General features: G+C 39.4%; 1 protein-coding gene and 1 long non-coding RNA gene across 2 annotated transcripts in view; one reads left to right on the top strand and one right to left on the bottom strand.

Annotated features, from left to right (window-relative positions):
* WARS2 (tryptophanyl tRNA synthetase 2, mitochondrial) overlaps positions 1–19,884 on the bottom strand; it is a 93,860-nt gene extending 73,976 nt beyond the window's left edge. Inside the window, exon 1 of the mRNA XM_059375886.1 lies at positions 19,158–19,884. Within this exon, the coding sequence (XP_059231869.1) occupies positions 19,158–19,493 (336 nt within the window). The 5' untranslated portion in view covers positions 19,494–19,884. The remainder of the gene's footprint in view (positions 1–19,157) is intronic.
* On the top strand, positions 19,298–23,540 carry LOC132001376 (uncharacterized). Its single transcript, XR_009399604.1, has 3 exons — positions 19,298–19,381; positions 21,885–22,047; positions 23,383–23,540. It is a non-coding gene; the product is annotated as an uncharacterized LOC132001376 (long non-coding RNA).
* Positions 23,541–23,957: the final 417 nt, after the last annotated feature.

Consider the following 23,957-nt stretch of genomic DNA (forward strand, 5'->3'; position numbering starts at 1 on the left):
GATTGGGGAGGAAGCAGAGGGAGAAAGAGAGAGAGAGAGAATCTTAGGCAGGCTCCACACCCAGCTGCATGAGCTCGACGCAAGGCTTCATCTCACAACCCCGAGATCACAACCTAAGCCAAAATCAAGAGAAGAATCCTTAACCTGCTCAGCCACCCAGGCACCCCTTGTTTGTTTTTCTTAACAAGAACTACTTGCTATTCTCAGTATCAGGAGATCTGAAGGGAAAGACAGAAGAACAGAAAGATTCTGAGAGGAGAGTCCCTGAATGATAAGACTGGAGAGTGGACAGTTTGTACAGTTTGGAGCAGAATAAATAATAACTTTGGATCTACTGGATAAACTGAACAAGGTACAAAACCAGAGTGCTGCTTGTCCATGATGCCCCTTCAGTAAGCTGGCTGGACCCCAGCAAGGGCTTCTCCAGCTGTCAGCGCGAGAGACTTGGAAGCTGCGCTAGTCCGTAGGTTGCAGCGTGGGGACCATTCCTGTCCACGGGAAGAGTCATGTCTGTGGTTAGGGTTTGGCAGCTCTTCCTGCCCTCCCTTCCCAGGGTAAGAGACAGAATGGCAGCTGTCCTACAATTTTTCCCTATTGCACAAGCTATAAATTCATCCCTAAGTACATCCTGCAAAGATTCAAACCAAAGCTTGCTTTATCGGCGCTTAGAGTTAGATGGCCTCGAGCTACCTTAAAACACAGCCATATGCTCCCTGATATTACAGGTCCTATTATGCAAGGCTCCTCCCCAATCCCAGAGGAGACCAAACGACATGCCATTGCTCGCTGTTGCTTCCTATTCACATTTTTAAATAACAGAATAAAAAGAAAAAAAAAAAAACCCAGCCACAATTGGCTCCAGTTGGTGTGAATAATGAGATGTGGTTGTCAGATTCCTGGAAAGCCGCCAGTATGGTCATTAGCTGGCCGATAGCAGGCCCACTTAGAAACAGGATAAGGAGTACAACGTTAAATGAGGTCAATTTTAAGGAGGCGTCAAGTTTGGCGTTTGGGTGTGGGACGAAACCATCTATGAATTAAAACCCTCCTTTCGTGAAGTGCCCTCCCTCCCTAAGAAAAGGGGATAGACTGGGATGAGATGGGGCTTCCTCAAACCGAGTTTGCCCAATTAAAATCTGGTCCGTTTTTGAAGTCTCTGGTGGAAGAATCCTAGCTTTGACAAGTTGGCAGTAATCCTTGTGATCTATTTTACTGGGATATATATTGTCACTGCAAAACTCAAACATTCTACAAAACTGGAGAGCAGACCTGCCCTGTGATCATTAGACAGACTGGACCAAGGGCCTCAAGCCTTTGATGCCCCTGACATATTATTTTCTGGATGGTGTCCAGCAACCCAATGCAGAATAGCTTTTTCTCTACTGTATCCAGATGGCAAATGGAAGAGATCAAATTCAACAGTTTCAGAGCTAACCTTAATGGATGTGAAAGGCTGGATTCTCTACTAGCTGTTCAGAGATCTATGATATCCCCCCCCCAAAAAAAAAGCCTTTGAACAAAGAGACAAATAATTGGCTTTTTTTCTCTCTCTCTTCAAAACTAAACCATGGATGTGGTAATCTGGTTCAAATCCATCTTCTGGTTGAAAAGGACAGCCAAATATCTGATCAGTTCTAATCACTGACACTCTCATGACACTTTCTGTGAAGTTCGGATGAGTGTTGTTCTTAATCTTGTGGACATTTTTTTTTTTCTGCCCTTCAAGCAGATATTTTCAATCTTGTTCTATTTCCTCCAAAACTTTAAGAAAATATATCTATCCTAAATGTATAAGCAGCAGCTTCTTAGAGTAAGATTCTCACACCCCCAGTAAAGACTGAATTGCAGAACTGGCTAGCGTGAGCCTTACATGTTGGTTACTGCATACATTAGAAGTTCACTTATAAAGCCATTCATACAGAAAGGAATAAGGTATGAAGGTCAACCTCACTCTCCAGACAAGAGGCTTTATGGATTGAAGTACCACAAACACTTCATGAGAAACCATTGCACATAAAAACCCAATGGCGTAGATCATAAGACCAGCTTTGTAACTGGTTAGAGGCAGCGAAGGCAAGGAGGAAAGCTCACTATTTGAAAGGAAGGAAGTCTACCTTTTGTGAGTTAAAGTAGGAGTTTTTAACCACGGTTTATGGGCTTCTGAAATGGCACACAAAGTTTTGAGAGTTTATGGACATGTTTTTCTTGGTAGAAGGTCCACATTTTAATCAAAGGAAATAGTGACCTCCCCCACAAAAAGTATAAGAACTCTGAGGACAAGACTTAATAGAAACAGGATGAGATACATTAACATATCTAAAGAAAGACTATGTCCCCTGGAGGGCAGAAGCTTAGAAAAGCAGCTCTCTTGGGAAAACCTTGGCCCTGTGTTTTATTTTTATTTTTATTTTTTTTTAAAGATTTTATTTATTTATTTGACAGACAGAGATCACAAGCAGGCAGAGAGGCAGGCAGAGAGAGAGGGGAGGAAGCAGGCTCCCTGCGGAGCAGAGAGCCCGATGCGGGGCTGGATCCCAGGACCCTGGGATCATGACCTGAGCCGAAGGCAGAGGCTTTAACCCACTGAGCCACCCAGGCGCCCCGGCCCGGTGTTTTAAAGAGCTGTCCATGGGAAATGGTGCTGTGAAAGAGAACAAGAATATGTTGCTCAAGGAGCAGGTATGTCCCATAATGGAGATGACTTGATTACACTAGCCAAAAAGGTGATCTAATGAACTCTCCTTGTTTTGATTCCCCACCCATCAAGCTACCTTATTTAATAATCCGGTTTTCTAATGAAATTTGCCTGCAAGTAGAGACTATGGTAATCAGTAAACAAAAGTGACTGGTACTCTCTCATTCTAAATTCACAGATGATATGTGGTCTGCGTGTGGGTATGTGCATGGACTTGAGTGTGTGTGTGCACATGTGCACGTGCATTGGTCTATGAAACATTTTCCTCATTTGGCTTGTGGGCAGTCACCTTTTCCTACTTTTCCTTCCACGCATCTGGATACTACTGTCTTGGTTGGTTCTTCTCATTATTCTAATCTCTTAATGTTGCAATGCCCACAGGCTTAGTACTTGGAACATTTCTCTTCTCTTTCTACAAACACTAGGTAAGTGATCACATCCAGTCTTAGAGCTTTAAGCGCCCAGTCTCTGTACCAAAATCTCACATACTTTCAGCCCCATCTAGACCTGACCCTTGAGCTTCGGTCTCATGAATCTTAACTGCTTACCTGACATCTCCACTTCGATGTTCCCTAGGCATCTAAATTCCACATATCTAAAACTCAACTCGTCTGCGCCCCTAAGATTTGTTCTACTTATAGTCTTTACCATCTTAGTAAGTGACAAATTCATTTTTCCGCTTGCTCTAGCCAAAAGCCTTGAAATTGGTCTTGACTCTGTTCTGGCTTTCATCCTACATCTACTCAGAAAATTTTACTGGCTTTACCTCCTTCAAAATAAATATCCAGAATCTGACCAGTTCTCATGAAACCATTTGTACCACTCACCCAAGTTCGAGCCATCACTGTCTCTTGCTTGGATCTTGGATCTAGCCACCTAACTGGTCTCCTTGCTTCTATCCTTGCTTCTCTGCATTCTATTTTTAACTTAGCAGTAAGAGGAAGCTTTAAAACCTTCATCAGATCATAACATTCCTCTAAACCAAGTCCTCCAGTGGCTTTCCAACTCAACCCATGTAAAAGACAGTCATCATAATTGCTTCTGAGGTTCTACATAATTGAATCCCCACTTCTGTCTATTAGCCATCTGACTTCATGTCCTCCTCCTATTTTGGGCAGCATAATTCAACCCAAGGTTAGAACCCTTGCTCCCTCTCCTTTTTGGCTATGTGCATTTTGTTGCTCCTGTAATGAGTTACTTAACATCTATTTTTTAGATCCTCATCTGTCAGCACCAGCACTGGGTTTATACAGGACTGTTACGAGAACTACATGACTTAATATTTGCAAAGTATTTAGAGAAGTATCCAACACATACTAAGTACTCTATAATATTTGCTAAACGAAGGAAACACTCATTTTTCTTCAGCCACATGAGCTTCCTTGCTGGTCTCCAAACATGCCAGATTAGCCCGCTTCCATTCTCGTTTGCTCCACGTGGCATGCTCTCACCCCAGATACACACTTCATACATGCTCTTACCACCTCTGTGTCTTTCCTCAAATGTCACCCTTTTGGAAGCCTTCACTGACCACCTAATCTCAAACTGTACTTACCATCTCCTGTCTCTGCTTTATTTTTTTCTTCCATATCACTTTTTATCACCTAACACATTATATATTTTAATTACTTATTATTTGTTTCTGCCTCTGAAATGTAAGATTTTTGTTTATGTTCTCCAATGGTCTGTCTCCAACACCTTGCACATTTTAAGCGTTCAATATTTGTTGAATACATCAATACAAATAAAATACTCATGACTTTATTACTCCCATGAATTAGAGATGAGGACACAGTTCACCAGGTGACAAATCCAAGTAATATTCCACTGAATAGTCTTTTAATAGTTCAGGAGACATTGGGCATAAATGGACCAAAATGTCTTACACGGCTACAAAACTCAGAGATTAACTGTTTACACATATTCAGCCCTTTGTTGTTAGGCTCCCACCTCTTGAATCCTCTCCTCCCATCAATTAAAGGCTTAGGAAGCTGGCTCTCTTTCTTCCCTAACTTCCGTTATCCGAGAGAGTTCAAGGATCAGGTACAGTATCCATGCAATACACAAGATTCGATACATCCGTTTGGTCTCTTCAGCTTCAAGCACCTACTCTTACAGTTAGCTACTGGACCTTGTCATCCCCCATGACTCCTCCCTTTTTGAAATAATAAATGTCAATATTCCACTAAGTCTGAAATCTTCTACCTTTCAACTCTTCATGCTTTTATTTCTCTTATACCTGCTCCCAAAGCTCAGTTAGGACTCAGAGCCTCTGATTTGCCTATTTTTTTTTCCTGGTGCAGCAGTCCCTATTCGTCCTCTCCTCTTCCCTACCCAGCCCCGCTCCAAGGTCAATCATTTGGACTCTGGTCTCTTTGTAACCCTAACTGCTCTTGCCATTAAGTCTCAGTAGCCACATAAAAGGCCAACCCTGGATCAAGGCTAGAAAGCTTGCTCTTCACTTCTACACCTTGTTAGCTAAGCACTTTTGGTGAAAAATCTCAAAGCAATGCAGAATTTACCTATTAAATTTAATCTATGGTTTCTTATCTCATTTAGGCTCTCAACTCTCAACACTGCTTATTGAATCCTTTTTCTAAACTCATATAGCCCTCACAATATGCCCTGTACTGTTCTAGACACTTATAATAACTCATTTAATCCTCACAGTGGTCCTCTGAGGTAGATACTATTATTTTCTCTGTTTTACAGAGGAAGAGATTAAGGCACAGAAAGGTTAATACTTGCCACGCACTTAATGCTAGTTAGGGACTTAAGTGGTGGAGCTTACTAGCTCTGAACCCTAGAAGTCTGACCACAGAATTCAAGATTTTAACTTACAAGATGAAGAAAATGAGACACAGAGAGGTTCAGTAACTTGCCCATGGCCATGTAGTTATCAAGTAGTAGAACTTGGATTTGAACCCAATCAGACTTTAGAGTTCATACAGTAAACCACTAACCTATCTCACCTCCTCGGCTAAGCCCTCGGAGAATTATACCCCACAGGTTTTGAAGTCCCTGATTTCCTATCCTATTCCCAGAAAACTGATCTAGACACACAGTCAACTTTCCTTCAGTCTCGGGGTTGATCTGTCTCTCCTAGTGTGTTTAATCATTTCCTCTGGATTGCATTTCTTGTTTCTTTCCATCTCTTTCCTGTATCTTCAACCTCTCCCTTCTCACTGGTTCCTATAATCATGCTCAAGTCATTTCCATCTTAAAAGGCCCTACCACCAAAAACTTTGTTTGCTCAGACCATTCTTTATAGCTCTCTTCCCCCTCTCTGACACTTCCTTCTCACTCGGGATCCACAAAACAACAATCCCTACTTCCTTACTTCTTGTCTCACTGAAATTAATCTTTGGCACCAATAACTCTTCGGAAGCTGTGCTTGATTATATCTTTAGTGACATACCAATTGTACATGCCAGTGAATAATTTTTTTAAACTATTTTTTTAAAGATTTTATTTATTTATTTGACAGAGATCACAAGTAAGCAGAGAGGCCAGCAGAGAGAGAGGAGGAAGCAGGCTCCCTGTTGAGCTGAGCGCCAGATGTGGGGCTCGATCCGGGGCTCGATCCTAGGACCCTAAGATCATGGCCTGAGCCGAAGGCAGAGGCTTTAACCCAATGAGCCACCCAGGTGCCCAACCAGTGAATAATTTTTAGTCGTTACTGGACCACACCACTATCTCGCTCTTTATTGCATCTTTGAAATCTTCTACCTCCTTGAAATCCCTAGATCCACACTCACCCTCCAGCAACTCTTCTCCTATCTCTGTTCAGCTTCATCAACTCTAGGCTCTCTCCTAGAGTTTGAGCCTACGGAGGGTTAAAAACCCTTGCTTTTTAAAAATTAGTTTTCCCACTTTACAGGCTTTTCTTGATGATTTCACTAAAGAAGACACAAATTTAAGTGCTATTCATCTGGCAGTAATCCTAACAGCAGTCATGGCTTTGTTACTCCTTTTTGAAGATCCACTCCTTTTTCTCTCCCCATCCCTCCTAACATGTGGTCCAGATGGAAGCTGGATGACCCTATCTCCAATTCTAAAGGTGGGTATTTGGCCCTCAAGAAGACAGGTATCATGGGAGTCTGACTCCCAAGTCTCCTATTTAGACGTTAAGACTAGAGCATACGCTGTGTCTCTAGTTGAGTCATAGACATGTTAATATATTCCCAATCAAAATTAAGGACACATGTCTGCTAAAGAATTTTTCTTCCATTTTAGAATGTGAAAAACAATGTGGGAGATGTCATATGGATGCTGAAACACTGGAATTTGCAAGACATTTTAAAAGATTTATGGGTATAACCGGTCCCTGATTTAACAAGATGTCTGGCCACTGTAGTCACAGACTTTATCTGGAAGATACTGCAGTCAGGACAATGATTATGCTGGGTTGATTTAAGGTTTTAGTAAACATGTCAAGGATAAATTGGTAACAAATATAACAATAAAACTTTCCTTATCAACTACTAAAATACTACTGGCCACTTTAAAAAGAAGAGAATATAAGCTCTTTGTATTATAGATTTAAATTCTGCTTGAATCACACTGCTGTACTCTTACTACGGTGCAAAGAAAAATAAACAGCATTAAACTGTAAGCTTACCAATGACTTCACTGTCTACATAGTATAACAGGACAGTGGGACCTAGGGCTATTTATCTATGAAGGGCATACCAAGACCAATAGAGCAAAGGTACTAGGCATAGTTTGACAGGTTGCTTTAAAGGGACTAAGGACGGACAATTAAGAAAAGAAGGTGATGTTGATATAATAAATGAGCTTTTTATTTCCTTCATGAGTTACATGAACTCTTGATTTATAATATTAGAAAACAAAACATCAGTTGTTGTATTAATAATACAGGACATTTATTGAACCAGACAGTATTCTGAGGCAAAACTATGCTCCAAATAAAAGGTTCTCATCTTAATCCTGTGTGTGTGTGTGTGTATACTCTTCTATATACAGAGGCAGCAAAATTTAAAATGATATGCATAGCAAACTGCAGTATAATAAGCTATGTCTATGAAAATAAATTTAGAGCTAGAGGAGCAATAAAAGTCGGTTATAGCAACAAGTTGGAAATGACAGCAGCCTTCTTGGAAAATCACTGAAAATAAAGTTGGTATCATCTTCCAATCACTTATAAATATCTGGATACTTAGGGCAATAATAAGATCATTTATGAACTGCAGCAAACACTGAACATCTTCTAAAATTAGATACATAGAAATATACATAAAATTGTATGGTTTAAATTCAACAATATGCTAAATGCCAGCGGTGTGCCCTTTCTCTCATCTGACCTCCTTGGCTTTACTTTTCACTGAATTCATTCAGTGAAATAATTATTGAGCTCTTTTTGTTACAGGAATCATTACGCCAAAGATTTAAGTAATAACTCATTTTCTCACACATATAATTATCATAGCCGAGGCTCAACAGGAAGAATCCTTCCCTCCCCAGCTTTTATGACTGGTGGAGGTCTCCATGAATTTACTTCTGGTAAGATCTGCCTGCTGAGTAGCAGCCTAAGGCTGCACCTGTGGAATCCTGGTATTAATTATAAGCCATTTCCTGCTGGAGTGTTCATAAAAGGTCTAAATAAAAAAAGAGCACACTCTCCATCTGTCCTAAAGCAAATGCTTATAAACAGAGACAGAATATAAGGAAGGATGTGTTAATTTCTATAAGGAAAGTACAAAGTCCTATAAAACTTCAAAATGGGAGCAACCATTTCCAACTTCAGAACAAAGTTTCCTGGAACCAATATAGAAGTTCTGTTTTTGTTGTTGTTGTTGTTGTTGTAAATTCCAGTTAGTTAACATACAGGCTAATATTAGTTTCAGATGTATAATATAGTGATTCAACACTTCCATACATCACTTGGTGCTCATCATGACAAGTGCCTCCCTTAATCCCCACCACCTATTTTATTCAATATCCTCCAACCCCCACTCCCATTAACCATCAGTTTGTTCTCTATAGTTAAGAGTCAGTTTCTTAATTTGTCTTTGTCTCTCTTTTTCCCTTTGCTCATTTGTTTTGTTTCTTAAATTCCACATATGAGTGAAATCATATCTTTGTCTTTCTCCGACTGACTTCTTTTGCTTAGCATGATACACTCTAGCTCCATCCATGTCATTGCATTCTTTTTGATGGTTGAGTAATATTCCACATCATATATCTATTTTATACATATGTGTGTGTGTGTGTGTGTGTGTGTGTGTGTGTGTGTGTGTGACCTCTTCTTTATCCATTCATCATTTGGTGGACACAGGCTATTTCCAGAATTTGTCTACTGGAAATAATGCTACTATAAACATTATGGTGCATGTACCCCTTTGAATTACTGTTTTTGTATTCTTTGGGTAAATAGCTACTAGTGCAATTGCTGGTTGTAGGGTAGTTCCATTTTTAACTTTTTGAGGCACTTCCATACTGTTTTCCAGAGTGGCTGCACCAGTTTGCATTCCCACCAACAGTGTAAGAGCGTTCCCCTTTCTCTATATCCTCACCAGCACTTGTTTTTTGCATTGTTGATTTTGACCATTCTGACAGATGTCAGATTTGATTTGTATTTCCTTGGTGATCAGTGACATTGAGTATCTTTTCATGTGTTTGTTGGCCATCTATATGTATCTTTTGGAAAAATGTTTATTGATGTCTTCTGCCCATTTTTTAAATTGGATTATTTTAGAGATGTTGAGTTCAATAAGTTCTTTATATATTTTGGATACTAACTCTTTAACAGAAATTCCATTTCAAAATATCTTCTAGTTGAAGGTTGCCTTTTATTTTTGTTGATTGTTTCCTTTGCTGTGCAGAAACTTTTTTCTTGATGAAGCCCCAATAGTTTAATTTTGCTTTTGTTTCCCTTGCCTCAGGAGCCATACCTAGAAAAAGTTGCTATAGTCAATGTCAAAAAGGTTACTGCCTGTGTTCTCTAGGATTTTTATGGTTTCAGGTCTCACATTTAGTTCTTTAATTCATTTTGAATGTATTTTTGTGTATGGTGTAAGAAAGTGGTCCACTTTCTTTCTTTCTTCCTTCCTTCCTTCTTTTTTTTTACATGCTGCTGTCCAGTTTTCCCACTACCATTTGTTGAAGAGACTATCTTTTTTCCTTTGGATTATTCTCTCTTGTTTTGTCAAAGACTGACCATATAGTTGCGGATTCATTTCTGGGTTTTCTGTTCTGTTCCATTGGTCTATGTGTCTATTTTTGTGCCAGTACCATATTGTTTTGATTGATATAGTTTTGTAATATAACTTGAAGTCTGGAATTGTGTATTTCTGTTTCATTTTTTTTTTAAATGGTGGAATACAGACAAATAAGAATGGGAAGAAAGGCCTTTCCATGAAGAGACAGTGGCATTAACAAAGAAGTAAAAGGGAAGAGCTCTGTGCAAACTTAGAAATTCTATGAACACCAAGACAAAGGATCCATGTAATGTAAGGCAGCAATGGCCTAGAGAAGTGTTTTGGATCTAGACTGTGGAAAGTCTTGTATGTGGAGCTCTAAGGGGACTAAATTTCATTAGAGGCCCCCAAAGGTTGCTGAGCAAGGGGAGAAGCCATAATTAGAATGCTGCTTTAAGGGGATTAATCTGGGAGAATGATTTGGGGGATGGGGAATGGAAGGGTAGGAAAGTATGGTGATGGGGGAATCAAAGGATTATTAAGATTGATAAGGGTAGAGGAGAGAAAGTTCACTGAGTAGAATTATATGTTATTGAAGAAATCATCATCATCCAGCATAAATGACCCACTAGGTTCTATGCACTGGCAAAAAGACTTTTGCGAAGAGCCATATATATATATATGGCAGGAACTCGGATCCACATATTCCTATAAGCATTATTATGAGTACCTTACAGATGAGAAAACTAAAGTTTAGTGAGATTAGATAATTTGCGTGGCATCACAGAACTGGTACAACCAGGCCTAACTTGATCCCAAGAGTCACGTACCTTCTGCTTTATTGCACTTCCTCTTGAGAAGGGGCCAGTAAACTTTAAAATGACAAGTATAATGTTCATGTGATTGCTTATTCTCTAGACATTTGCTTCTCTAGGTCACTGAGTTTCACAGCTTGCTGGCATGGGGTTGGCTGGCCAGCCATTGGAGAAGCCAAAGTTGCCTGCCTGGAGAGAAGGATCTTCCTTCACAACCAAGATGGCCAGGTAACTAGTATCCTATGGAAGGCCAACCTGGCTCTCTCCCCGGAACTGGCAAGAGCTTCCACATAGCCTGGTCCTTAACATCTCCCTTCGGACACCCTTATGCCGCACACTTAGCCTCTGCTTAAGAGACCTCTTTTCTCTTCCAGCAAATTTATGGAATGGCTGCTTAGCTCATTCTCCCCATGGGAGGACAGGAATCCAAATCAGGGATTTGGGTAAACAGCTCCATATCCCTTTTCCATTACATTCTCCAGCTTCCTGAAAGGGGCCCAAGGTAACATAGTGAGTAAAGTGTGGGCCTGAACGACTATAAAGTAGAATGGCCCATGCAGTCTTTGTTCATGGGGAGTATTAGGAAAAGGTTATGAGGAGTCTTTTATTTGGCGTGTAAAATAAATTGTTCAATGTCGCTCATTTTAAAACCTCAACAGCGACCTAATTAATGTACTAACGAGAAACAATTCACTTTAATTCATTCACTGAATTAGAGGCCCCTTTAAAAGCTCCTTGGAATGAGGATTCCTTAGCATAACATTTTTACTTATCACTTGCAGAAATGGTCCACACCACTAATTACTTTCATCTCTCCTGTTTTCCCACTTTGCACCTCTCCTACTTTTGAAGAAAGTACTCTTGCCATAAATCCCAACTAGACCCTAGATAGTGGTCCCTTGGTCATCCATCAGCTTCAGCACTCACCACCTCCCCTCTGCCTGCAGTGCTGTGCGCAGTTTGACCTTTTAGCTATAGACTATGTGTAAACAGAGCTTCCTACATGCACCTTGGGACTCATGTGTTTAAAGCCCTGATTTTATACACAGAAATTTTAGTGGCAGTAGCCAAATAGAGACATGGAGATAAATTCACAAGACACCTTTGCTCCTTCATCATAATTCATTGAGTCAAACAAGAGTGTAGAAGCAGTGACAACAAAGGATGATTTATAATTCTGCTCTACATGTCACCATGGCAAGATATATAAGTGGCTTTCATGAAACGGATTTAAAAGTTGCAAGGCAGTTATCAGAATGGTACCATGGGTAATTTGTTCCAAACTTTAATGGCATTTTATTACAGTTAGGGTACAGACTTTGGAATCAGGCTACCAGGGTTTATATCTTGGCTCTAACATTTGCTAGCTATGTGACCTTGGGTGAGTCATTTAACCTCTTACTATTCTCATCGACAAAACGGGGTTCATATTAGCACAAACCTCCCTGGATTAAATAAGCTAATGGATGTCAAGTGCTTAAAATCATGCTTGGTACATGGTAAACATAAATGTGTGCTAGGATCACCTCTACCATCACTATTGTTTATATGGTGTTTGTTAATAATGCTAAATGATTTCAACACAAATATGAAAATAACATCCATTTAACCAAAACCTTAAAGAACACCGATATTTACTTAGATTCATCGTTATTACAACTGTTTAAAAAAAATTAGAAGATGAGAATGTAATCAGTGAGTCAAAATTTTAGGTGATTAAATAGTGAAACTTGGTATGCTGCACTCAGGATTAAAGAATATGTGAAGCATTTTGGAGACTACAAAGTGTTACGTTAGAACAGGATATTACAGAAGATAAGAGATTCCACTTGAAAATTTTTTGCAAGGTGAGATTTGTTATTTTATTTTAAGCTTTCACATACCCTTAATGAAAAATCTACAACTTATCATCCTAAAAACCTGGGATAAGCAGCAATGGAACCAAAGTCATTCATTTAGGACTCTAACCACAGTGGACTTGCCTGGCCCTATAGTGAGTCCCAGTCAGAGCATCAGGGCAGGAATGCAGAGAGACTGACAGCCCTGCATGCTGGCTCCTGTCCTAGCCTAGAGGGCAAGGGATTGAGAAGCAGAAGCAATGAGAATCTGCATTGGTTAGAAATCAGGGTGGCTTAACTCTGCCTTTTATTTATTTATTTTTAAAGATTTTATTTATTTATTTGACAGAGAGAGGGAATACAAGCAGGGGGAGTAGAAGAGGGAGAAGCAGGGTCCCTGCTGAGCAGGGAGCCCGATGTGGGGCTTGATCCCAAGACCAGGAGATCATGACCTGAGCTGAAGGCAGACACCCAGTGAATGAGCCACCCAGGAGCCCTTAACTCTGCCTTTTAGGAGACATAGTGGGCAGTCAAAAGGCAGTTCCTTAACCAACCAGAAGTACATTCAAAAGATGCCAGGATGACTGTGTGCCATTAAAAAAAGAAAGCTGGAGATGAATTTTGATAAATGGCTAGAGGCCCAACAGAACTCAGATGTCAGGGTGGTGTGAAAACCTTGACATGATCTTGACTCATCCAGTAAGCAGGGACGTTAAGAGAAAGTGTTATGCCTCCTATTGGGAATAAAAGATACGGTATTGCTAAGAAATGATATATAGAGAAAACTGTAAATGCTCAGACAGAGTTAAATTAAGTCAAGCTGGAGTCCATGTAGCACCTCTGTGCCTATAAATTATCTCTCTGCATCCAGTGTCTCACACCAGCAGAGCAGTGGCCACCCTCCATGAGTAAATGTCTCCTGTGGAAATTCAAAAAGACGCCTTAGGCCTCATGTTGCAGTCTCTGAGAAATTCCTGAACCCTGGAATCAAGAATGGAATCAAGAGCAGAGCTGGATAACCGTTCTTTATGAGGAGGCTAGAGGCTAGAGGCCGGGTTAGTTATAATAATGACTGAGGGAATCCAGAGAACCATCTTTGTGTACAATGATCAGCATACTACGCAGAGGTAAGCTGGGTTTAGAAAGAAGGAAGGAAGGAGAGAGAGAAGAAGAAAAATCAACTACTATTATCTTTAGTGCCTGTGCAGCTTAAAATAAATGGAACATACGTTGCATTTTATTGATAAAATACACACATATCAAAGTGAATACTCTCAAACTACTTATTTTCTGTGCAGCTCCTAGAACACAATTCATCCATCATATGTGGTCCTCGGCCAGCAAACTTACTTGGATATGTTAGGAAGCTGAAGTATTTTTCAAATGTCATCATAAGAAATTTAAGATTGTGTGGCCTCATCTCCCAGGTCCTTGTTTATGTGTGGGGGGAGGAGATGGTTTGGGGAGTGGAGGTAGTGAGGTCAAGGAAGCAGGGCTCTAGCTACTCCTCTACTCCTGAAATCAGAAAAACTCTGCTTTTATGTTTTATCTAACAGGAATTGATACAAAATCTTATTTGGTAAGAGAAAAGACGACTGGACCGGTGGAAAAAGCATATATGAGGCTGAATTTGAATCCTGGTGCTGCCATTTACTAGCTCTGACCTAGGAAAGTTACCTAATCTTTCCAAGCCTTAGTTTCCTCTTCTATAAAATGGATACAATATTATTTGCCCAAGATAAAGTATGTATAGCACATAGCACAGGGACTTAGCACATAGAAAGTGCTAGCTACATATCCATTCTTTTTCTGAAAGACAGGATTTTGTATGGATATAGGCTTAAGTATATATATTTGGGTAAGTCTCTGCAGACAGTTCTTCTGTAACTTGCAGCCATGCAAAAGACTGAGAAAGATCTCAGGGAGCAGCCTTTACTCTCTTTAGCAATTCCTGGCTGTGGATGCCAAGAACAGTTACTACCAAAAATCCTCAGCATCTACTTACTATTCCTCCTCTTTGTTTTCATCAGTTACCATCAATAGTTTCCACTGTCTACTCAAATATACTTTTAAAAATTATTTCTAATAAGCTAAGTCAGTTCGCAAGGAAAACCAATCTAAAAAGGTTTCTCTCTCTCACTCTCTCTCTCTCAAATAAATAAAATTAAAAAAAAAATCTTAAAAAAAATAAAGGGGCACCTGGGTGGCTAAGTTGGTTAGGCGGCTGCCTTCAGCTCAGGTCAGGATCCTGGAGTCCTGCTCTGCAGGGAGTCTGTTTCTCCCTCTGACTCTCCCCCTTCTCATGCTCTCCCTTTCACTCTCACTCTCTGTCTCTCTCTCAAATAAATAAATTAAAAAAAAAAATCTTTAAAAAGGATTTTAAGTGAATGGACTCCTAGGCGAATTAAGCTTAAAAGGGCCATTCGAGTGGGTCCATGCAAGACCATTTAAGAAAAGCACAGAGATGAAATAGCCCCCATCAAACCAGCTCAGTTATTGTCTTGCAAAATGATGTCTATAGAAGCTCCTTAGAGCTATCCAAGCTGATTAGCTCTTGTTGCAAGTTGGATGAACAAAACAGAGCAGAGACAAGCTAAGGGAAAAGTCACTGGGAAAGCTACCCCATTTTAATGTCATTAAGATCACAGAAACCTACAACAAATATTAATTGCAAAACAGGGAAGGAAATCCCAATAGTAAATCTTACCATCCTAATTCCACAATTAATCAGCGTTGTGATTTTAAGCAAGTTACTTAACTAAAGTCAATTTCCTCATGATTTAAAATAAGGTGTTAACACCTGCCTTAAAGCCTTGTTATGAACAATTTCTTTTTGGTGGTATTCTTGCCAAAGACCTATAACCTAATCATGAGAAAACATCAAACTAGTAAATAATTAACCAATCCTCTTCAAAAGTGCCAAGGTCATGAAAGAGTGAGGAAGTGCCATAAATTGGAGGAGACATGCCAGCTAAATGCAACATGGGATCCTGGATTTGATCCCAGACCAGGACCTGTAAGACTAGTGGAAAAACTGGTGAAATTTGAAATGTGTCTTTAGCTAGTATTGTACCAAACTTATTTCTTGGCTTTGATCATTGTATTATGATTATGTAAAAGGAAGCTTGGTGAAGGAGGTAAATTTTGCTAATTTTGCAACTTGGTAAATCTGAAATCATTTAAAAGAAAAAAAGTTTAAAAAGTAGCAATTGTTTGAAAAGCCTAGTCATGAGAACTGAATACAAGAAAAATAATTTAATACATTGCCTTTTTTTTCTTTTTCTTTTTCTTTTCTTTTTTTTTTTTTTTTGCAGGCATGATTGCTTCATCTAATGGCTAAACTTGGTAGCCATTAACATTAGGAATGGTCTGTTAATACTGGCCACACCCTGCTTCGGACAGCTAAGAGTGAGGCTTGTTGTTCAACTGCAGCAAAATGTGGACATTTTACACTGAATGACTCCAGATATTCTTGCAAAAGTCTACTATCCATCAATATTTCACTCTTGGTACAACACCATCATAAGTTAAGGCTTCAAGAAGTGTGGATTCTGTATTTGGCCAACGATGACAGGCTTAAATTTACCTAATGCAATCACTATTTAAACGTAGCATGTCAAATCTTCATTCCTCTGACTCTGCGACTACTCTCATCTTGTCAAACATCAACAGTTTTTTGTGAGGTCACACCTGGCAAAATAAACAGCTTTCACATAAATTGTAGACAACTCACAATGAGTATGGCTTGAAACACTGTTATTCCCGGTTTCTTTCTATTTTTTATTTGAAACTTGAGTCTATCTCTAGACTTGAGGGGCAAAAGCCTGCCTTTGAGGTAACCAAAGGTCCTAGAAGCCAACCTTATTTTGTTTTTTAAAGAAAACATTGAAACAACCTAAGAATCAAAATACTTTATCAGTCATAGTTTCCAAAACAGCGCTGCCTTGGCTCACTCACTTTGGCCTCTTACCTCAGGGAGTAACTAGGTAACCAAACTAGTAACCAGCAACTTGGCTATTTCTTAGTTTCTGATAGAATCATCCATATGATAAAAACGTAGTTTCTATTAGACTATTCTCTTGCAAAATAATTTTTGTTTTCTACAAAAGTTATGAGATATCGTAAAAATGTCCAATACATCTGGTTTAAGAATCTAATTCTTCCTTCACATATTTCTGCATCTGTTCACAAAAATCGCTTTGACTTCAAAGGAAGCTTTTCAAGAGAAAAAGAAGATACATACAGGAAAAGTGGCCATAAATTTCTATTCCTTTTCTAAGGCCATTTTAATAATAGCACTGTGGGACAAGTATCTATTTAGGTTTTTAGAGATCTAAAATATCACAGATGATATTAATGACTATGCATTTATATGGAGATTTACGCTTTAACACTTTATTCTCAGTCTAAAAGTGATATATCTTCAATTTTGAACATGTGGAAAATATAGAAAGTCTAAAGAAAACTTAAGTGATTTTTAATCCACTATTTAGGAAGACCAAAGCAAAACAAAAAAGTTAAGACTGGTTGTTTCCTTCCAGTCTTTTTTGTGTGTGCATATATTTAATAAATAGTTACTTACAAACAATATTATAATTACACTATGAAAACATTTTTGTATCTTTTCTCAGTTGGTTTTTCAAAAGACTACATTAGCTTTTCAAACCATCATAGTTAATGACTGAAAATCACATGTAGATTTATACTTTAAAAAAGAAATGCTCTTGCTTACAATTAATTCTTAGTCTACTCAAAGATAAATTAAAGGTTTGGAAACACTAATCTGTTCTGGAAATTCTGCATTTTTGAAACTATCTAGATTAGTAGTTGATTAACCTTAAGATAACCATACTCATTAATTCCACTGAAACAATACCAGAGGTTTAAGAACTTTTCTCTTAGCATTTATAATAACTTAGTGCCCTAAAACTCCCTGGGTAATCATTAGTGGGCTCTAGCTTATTTTCCTTTTCTCTCTGATTTTCTATTTCTCATAACATCCTCACCTCTTCGGTTTAGAAAGAGGAAGTTTGGAGCTAAGGTTTAGTTACTTTGGTACCACAGGTTTTAACACGCTGTTAGCTAGCTATAAAATAGTAATCAACCAATTCTGGTTCTGCAGAATCAAACCCTCAAACTTCAAAGAGAGGAGTACTGAATGGATTTATCTAATTTTGAATCAATTCTTACCTAAAAGTGCTGCCTGAAATGTAAAATAACACTTAAGTAGCTGTTTCGTTGACAACGAATGGTATTTGGTTGACAACAAATGGCATTTGGTATCTGGTATTTCCTTTATCCTTAAACTAATCTGGTGAGGCCCATCTCAAGGAGGAAAACTTAACTAAAGAACATTAAGTAATTTATGAGATGACTGGAAAAACAAGTTAAACTCAAATCTTGGTTTTCATAATTCATCACGTTGCCTTCCTTTGGCTTCATAATCATGGAGCCACAGATTTTCCAAAGCTTGAAGGAACATTAATGGGTCAATCAGTCCCACCCTTCCTCCACCCATTTTATTAAAGAAAATAAATCCGGGGAGATTGACTTGTCCTGCCACAGAACTAGCGAGTGGCAGACAAATCTCTTGAACTTCGATTTCTTAATTTCAGGTCTAGTGCTCTTTTCCAATACACCAGTTCCCACACAAAATCCGCACACCTATGCATTTTAACCACGAATATGCGAGGATGCCAAGAAATCATCTGATAACCACTGAATCTCAATTTTCTTCACAGCTCCCTGAAGATATGTCCCAAGAGATGTACAACAAAGTGCCTACCACCAAGATCGTACTTGTAAGACATTTAGTAAATGTCTGAATGAGTGAAGTAAGTATCTGAATGAATGAAAGGTCAGATATATAAATATATCACCTTTCACTCATTCAGATACTTCACTCATTCATTTACTAAATGTGTGAATATATATATATATATATATATATATATACACACTGTATAATATATATATATATTTCCCTCCTCCCCCAAGAGGGTAAAATTGGAAATACTGACGGGGTGGGTTGAAGCTGGTGTTCATGCTCTCAGCACGACAGGGTAACGAAAACAGCAACTTTGGCATCTAATAATTTCCTTACAGAGCCTGCTCCATGCAGGTGTGCCTTGGAGAATGCGGAACCCGAGAGGAAGACGCATGCACACGTGACACTGATAGGCCGCCCTGCCAGAACGAAGATGTCAAGTGGGCGCTCCGACTTAAACCGCCCAATTCCTAACAAAACCTCCTCTAATTTCTCCACTGGCCCCTCAGTAAGAAGGGTGAAATAGTAATGGGACCGTGAGAAGGGGGGCAGCTGGGGAAAGACCCGCCTTCCGGTCTGTGAACTTCACAGAGGACCAGGCTTCCCGCGTTGCCCGGCAACAGCGGAACAGGGAAAGAGGCAGAGGCCAAGCAGGCTAGCGGACGCGCGCTCCTGCCCTCCACGGCGGGTGACGTCATCGCGCATCCGTGCGACGTCGCCGCGTTGCAAGTAGGAAGGCAGTCTTCGGAGAGCGGACCTTAGGAGAAAAGCGGCTCGGTATTCTCCAGTGGAAACGCGGGGAGAGAAACCAGTGGAGGGAGGGGAGACAAGAAGGACCTAGTCGAATCGGAAGCTGGCGGGAGAAAGGCCAGCTATGGTTACCTGGGGAGTCTGAGCAGCTTCGGGTCCTTTATGAAGTGCCCGGATGCAGCTCCAGCACCCACGCGCCTTCCACATTGAGCGCATCGCCATCTTGAGAGGGGAGGAGCCGTAGTGACTTGAGTGACGTCTGCCCAGAGAGCCAGTCCCAGAGTTGCGGCTGTTTGGCTTGCTGCGTAAGCGCCCCGGTCTTCCGGGCGTACTGGAGTCGGGTCTTTGCCCAGCAGGTGGGGACAGGAACGGGGCGGGGCTTGGCTTTTTAGTGTTTTCCCTGGAGACCTGGTCTTGGTGCAGGCTTCCAGGTGGGAGAATGTCTTTCGGGGATTTTAGTAGCAGCATTTCAGATTGAAAGTCAAATAAATTGCCTTTGGGCTTCTAGCCATGCAGAGGCAGCTTTTAAGAAGTGTCTCTACGAATGTGGCCTACCCAGTGTGGTTAGAGTGCATTAAGTGGTCCTATGAGACTTCTGGCTGGCTACTGAAGGTGCAAAACACCTATGTTACATGGCCTAGTGCATAGCAGGCAAATAACGCACTGTTTCAAGTGTTATAGAAGCAAACCCCAAGACTGGGGAAGAGGGATAGTTATAATTGTGGCGCTTAAGCCTGGTCCAGGGAGGGCTTCAGAAGGTGATACCTGATGGAAGAAATTGTTTGCATTTTGGGTTAAATTATGAGAAGAATCCACACTGCATTCCTGCTTCTGCTCATGCCCTCAAAAAGCTCCCAGACAGAAAAGAACCTATCAATAAACATGTAGCAAGAAGAGATTAGTCAGAGTTCCTTTATGTGTTTTCTTGTATTTATCTATTGAACAAATACTGAAAATTACCACATTTCCACAGGGAGAGGTACAAGATAAATGGAATAAGGATGCCCATACTCTTAAAGCAACTGAAATCTTAACAGGTTAAGACAAAGTTTGTGAATTAAAACCATACATTAAGATCTCTTAAGAGTGGTACGAAGTACTGGTGAAATTTAAGAGCAATTGGTGTAATGTAGAAAGAAGCAGGGAAGGAATTGGAATGATGAAGGCCAAAAAAACAAAAACCCTAAGAAAATCAAGTGTTATTCTTAAATCAGTTGAGTTTGGTTTTGTCTCATAAATTTGAGATGTGTGCTTTAGTTCCGAATGTGATGACTATTAAATAGGTCAGGAGGTCAGGAGAGAGAGCCAAACTACAAAACGGATGGTAATTAAAAGTATGGAACTCTTTGAGACCACCAGGTAGAATCTGTGGAATAGAAGTGCTCAGATGATGGAAATGAGAAGAAGTAAGTAGTCAAAAGATATTTACAACCCCAAAAATGTGGTGGTTACTGAAACTGAGCTAAGAGGCTTGCCAGTGAAAGGGATGATTGATCATTACAAGGATGCACAGTATCCCTTGTAAACATTCAGTTTTATAAATGCCTAAACATTAAAATACTGTTTTTTACAGATATGTTATTAATTAAATTAAATGACCCTAGGAATTAGTAAGGTTAGACTTCTGACATGTTCAGCCATCTGGATTAGAAGATAAAACCTAGCAATAAAAGGAGGGTTACAGCAGAAAGCTGTCACAGGCCTGCCCACTTTATTTCCTCAAGCAGTAATTTCAGTCTTTTATCTACAAAGACTCAACGTGACTGATAATATTTCCATGGGAGATACTTCCAAGGCATATTCCCATTGAAGAGGGTATATCTGAACACAAATGGAACAACTTCAATATCTATTTTTTTAAAGTACCTGAAACTTAGAGTAATAAATAAACTAAGCGTAGAGTAGTAAATTGTTTCCCATCACAGTAGTGACTTGATGACTCTTGAGTGTCACTCAGCCAGCCAGGTTGCTCCTTGAACAAGGACTAGGTTTTATATTTTTTAAATTTCTCCCGGCACCTAGTATAATACTTTGCACAGAGCAGGCACATATTTTAAATCTAAGTTTTACTTCGACAAAGTATGTAACTAATTTTCAGAGGTTGGTATGTTTTTAATGGCCGGGAGGGAAAGCTGACAGTAGAAAAGACACTAGTCTTAATTTAAAGCAAAGCTAGTTTCGTCTGCTTTTGTTCTCTTACAACCACATTCTGAAATCTTTTGGCATTGGGAAAGTAGCATGAAAAGCTCAACATTGTGTAAGGTCACCATTTTCTGCTCCTCTAAGAAGTGCACTAGTCAACATATTTTAATGAGAATTTTAAATTTTAATGAGTCTCAAAGTATCTAATTTTGTTTCTCCAATTCTAAGTGTCAGGTTGGTATTAGATATTGATCAAAGTTAATCCTGCATCTTCAGGAAAATTATTATTCAGTGTATCTTTTAATGAAAAATTGTATAATACACTTTTGAAATGTTTGCATACAAAGTGATTTACATTTTACAAGCTTGCATAATGCAGGAGTAGTTCGGTTACATGAGAAGTTCACTTGTGGAATAGTTCATTGTCCAACAGTGTTTTTAAATGAAGCATCACTGTATTTACTGGCACTATTTCACCACTGCTATTATTTTGGTTTGTTGGTAAGCCAACGAACTTTAGTAAAATGATATATAAATGTTGTACTCAAAGCAGACTTTAGATACAGTTAAAAACTTGTATAGTCCTATACTTTTGGCATACACTGTATGTCTACAGATGTTTGTGCCTACAACTTTGAAAACTTGTTTAAAATTTGATTTCTCATCAACATTTTTATTTTATAATAAGTTCTGGTAATTCTGCTCTTTCCTTAACAGTCCCTGCAAATCTTGTCTTGCTTGAAACAATAGATTAAAACCAGACTGGCAGTTGGGGAACGCTTTCTATTGCAACCATGTGTGTCAGAAGAAAGGATTAGGTTTCCTTGTCCAAGAACATCAAGGGGAACCTCCACCTCTGCAGACACACCTTTATTCCTCGGTAATGGAGAGTTTATATCTAGTTAGATTTAAATGGGATAAGGAAAGAGTTTAAATCCACTCTTAGCTCTAGTAGTGTAATCAGCCCTCCAGTCTCAAAGTATCTAATTTTGTTTCTCTAATTTAATTCTAAGTGTCAGGTTGGTATTAGATGCTGATCAAGGTAATGGAGAGTTGCCCTACATATTTATTCACTTAAGGAAGAATTTTGCAGACTGCAAAGACTAGATGGCATCTATGTTCAAAACTTACTTAAAGCACAACCCATTCACCTCTGACCTTTCCTTTATATTAAATACGTTTTTCAAATATGGAGGAGGAGATTCCATAGTGGAGGTAAACCTTGCTCTTCATAAGTTGGGGTAGGGCCATGCCATCTTATATTGGACTCAGATTCTAAGGACCTAAATCAAAAGTGATACAGAGTCCACCTTTCTGTGAGATCACTTCTGAGTGTCACTGAAGTATGCGGGAAACTGTAACAATGACTGGGGGATTGCCTTCCCCCCACCACCATCTTTGGCTTAATTCTAGTTCTGCCCCTCGTTTCATAGCGATGAAAGTAATCCAAAGATACTAAGTACCTTGACAAAAATCACACAATGAATAAGAGTAGGATAGAAAGAACCACAATCTCCAGACAAGGTCTGCATTAAGTGACACCAGTATAAAGTGAAGTAGCTAAGGCTAGGGCTGATCCAAAGGCAAGGTTTCACCTAAAGACACATATTTGTGTCACGTGTCCAAGTCGAGGCAACTAAATGATTTTTAAAGGGTTGATGTACTCATCTCTGACCCCTAACATTAAAAGATGCTGTCTTTCCCTAGCAGTCTGTGGTGAAGTGCATATTATACCATCTTCTTTGTGTAAGGATAATAAGCGGGGGCTTATCTGGTCTTTGGGAGAATGGCTTAGGAGGCTTAAGGGAGACTTTACTATCACTTTCCTGGAAGATGCCATCTAGCAAAATTAAAGAAGTGTCTCTGTGATGTGGGTAGCAAAATAGAATTTTTCTCAGAGCACCTTTCCCTTAAAATTAAGAGCCAATGCATAGTTTCATCCAGATTCAACTTTTTTTTTTTTTACCTTAAAAACCATCTTTCCCACTTCACAACTGGGACTGGGAAAAGGTGGCAAGGGTGGAAAGAGAGCAGACATAAGTGGATAATTTGCATGTGCTGATCTTCAGAGAAATGACTCCATTACTTGTAGAATCCTTAGCGTGGGGTGCCAGGAAGAGGACTGATTATATGGGGATGGTACAGGCCCTGGAACTTTTGTTCATACTTAATCTTTTCTCTATATATGTTTTTCAAACTGCTGTTTCCACATCAGAGTACAGCTCTTCAAAGAAGACAGAGAATTGCTCCTGTAAGTATGGATCCAGAATGGGGAAAACAATTTTCTAGAAATGTAGGAGACTACTTTCAGTATTTTCTATTCCCATTGTTCAGTCTTAAGATACATGTTCCATGGAAGAAATGGAGCTTAGAAATCAGCAAATTAAAGTTTTGGAAGAGCATTTTACTTTGTTCTCTCTCTTTGCATGCCGTATCTGTCCCAGAAGGTACGGCCCTGAAGACAAAACCTATATGTTACCAGAACACTCATTCTGTATTAAAATCACCCTTTGCTCCCAGCTACTTCATAATGGGTGAATAGGCTTCCCACTTCTGAGTCTATGTTTTACAAAAAGAACTAGGTCTCAACAGAGTTTCTTGGAGTGTTTTTTAAATAGGCTCCTTTCTATTTTGTCTAGTAATCAAACTCTATTAGATCCTTTCCCATATTCTATCTCTGTGATGTGATGCTAGGAACGACTGAAAGTGAGACACCATGGTTAGATCGTGATCTTTCTTAAAAAACAACATGAAAAGATAATCTTGATCTCCCTGAAGCAGGGAGAGTGT

The sequence above is a fragment of the Mustela nigripes genome, chromosome 14 (genome assembly GCF_022355385.1).
Source record: "Mustela nigripes isolate SB6536 chromosome 14, MUSNIG.SB6536, whole genome shotgun sequence".
Lineage (NCBI taxonomy): Eukaryota > Metazoa > Chordata > Mammalia > Carnivora > Mustelidae > Mustela > Mustela nigripes.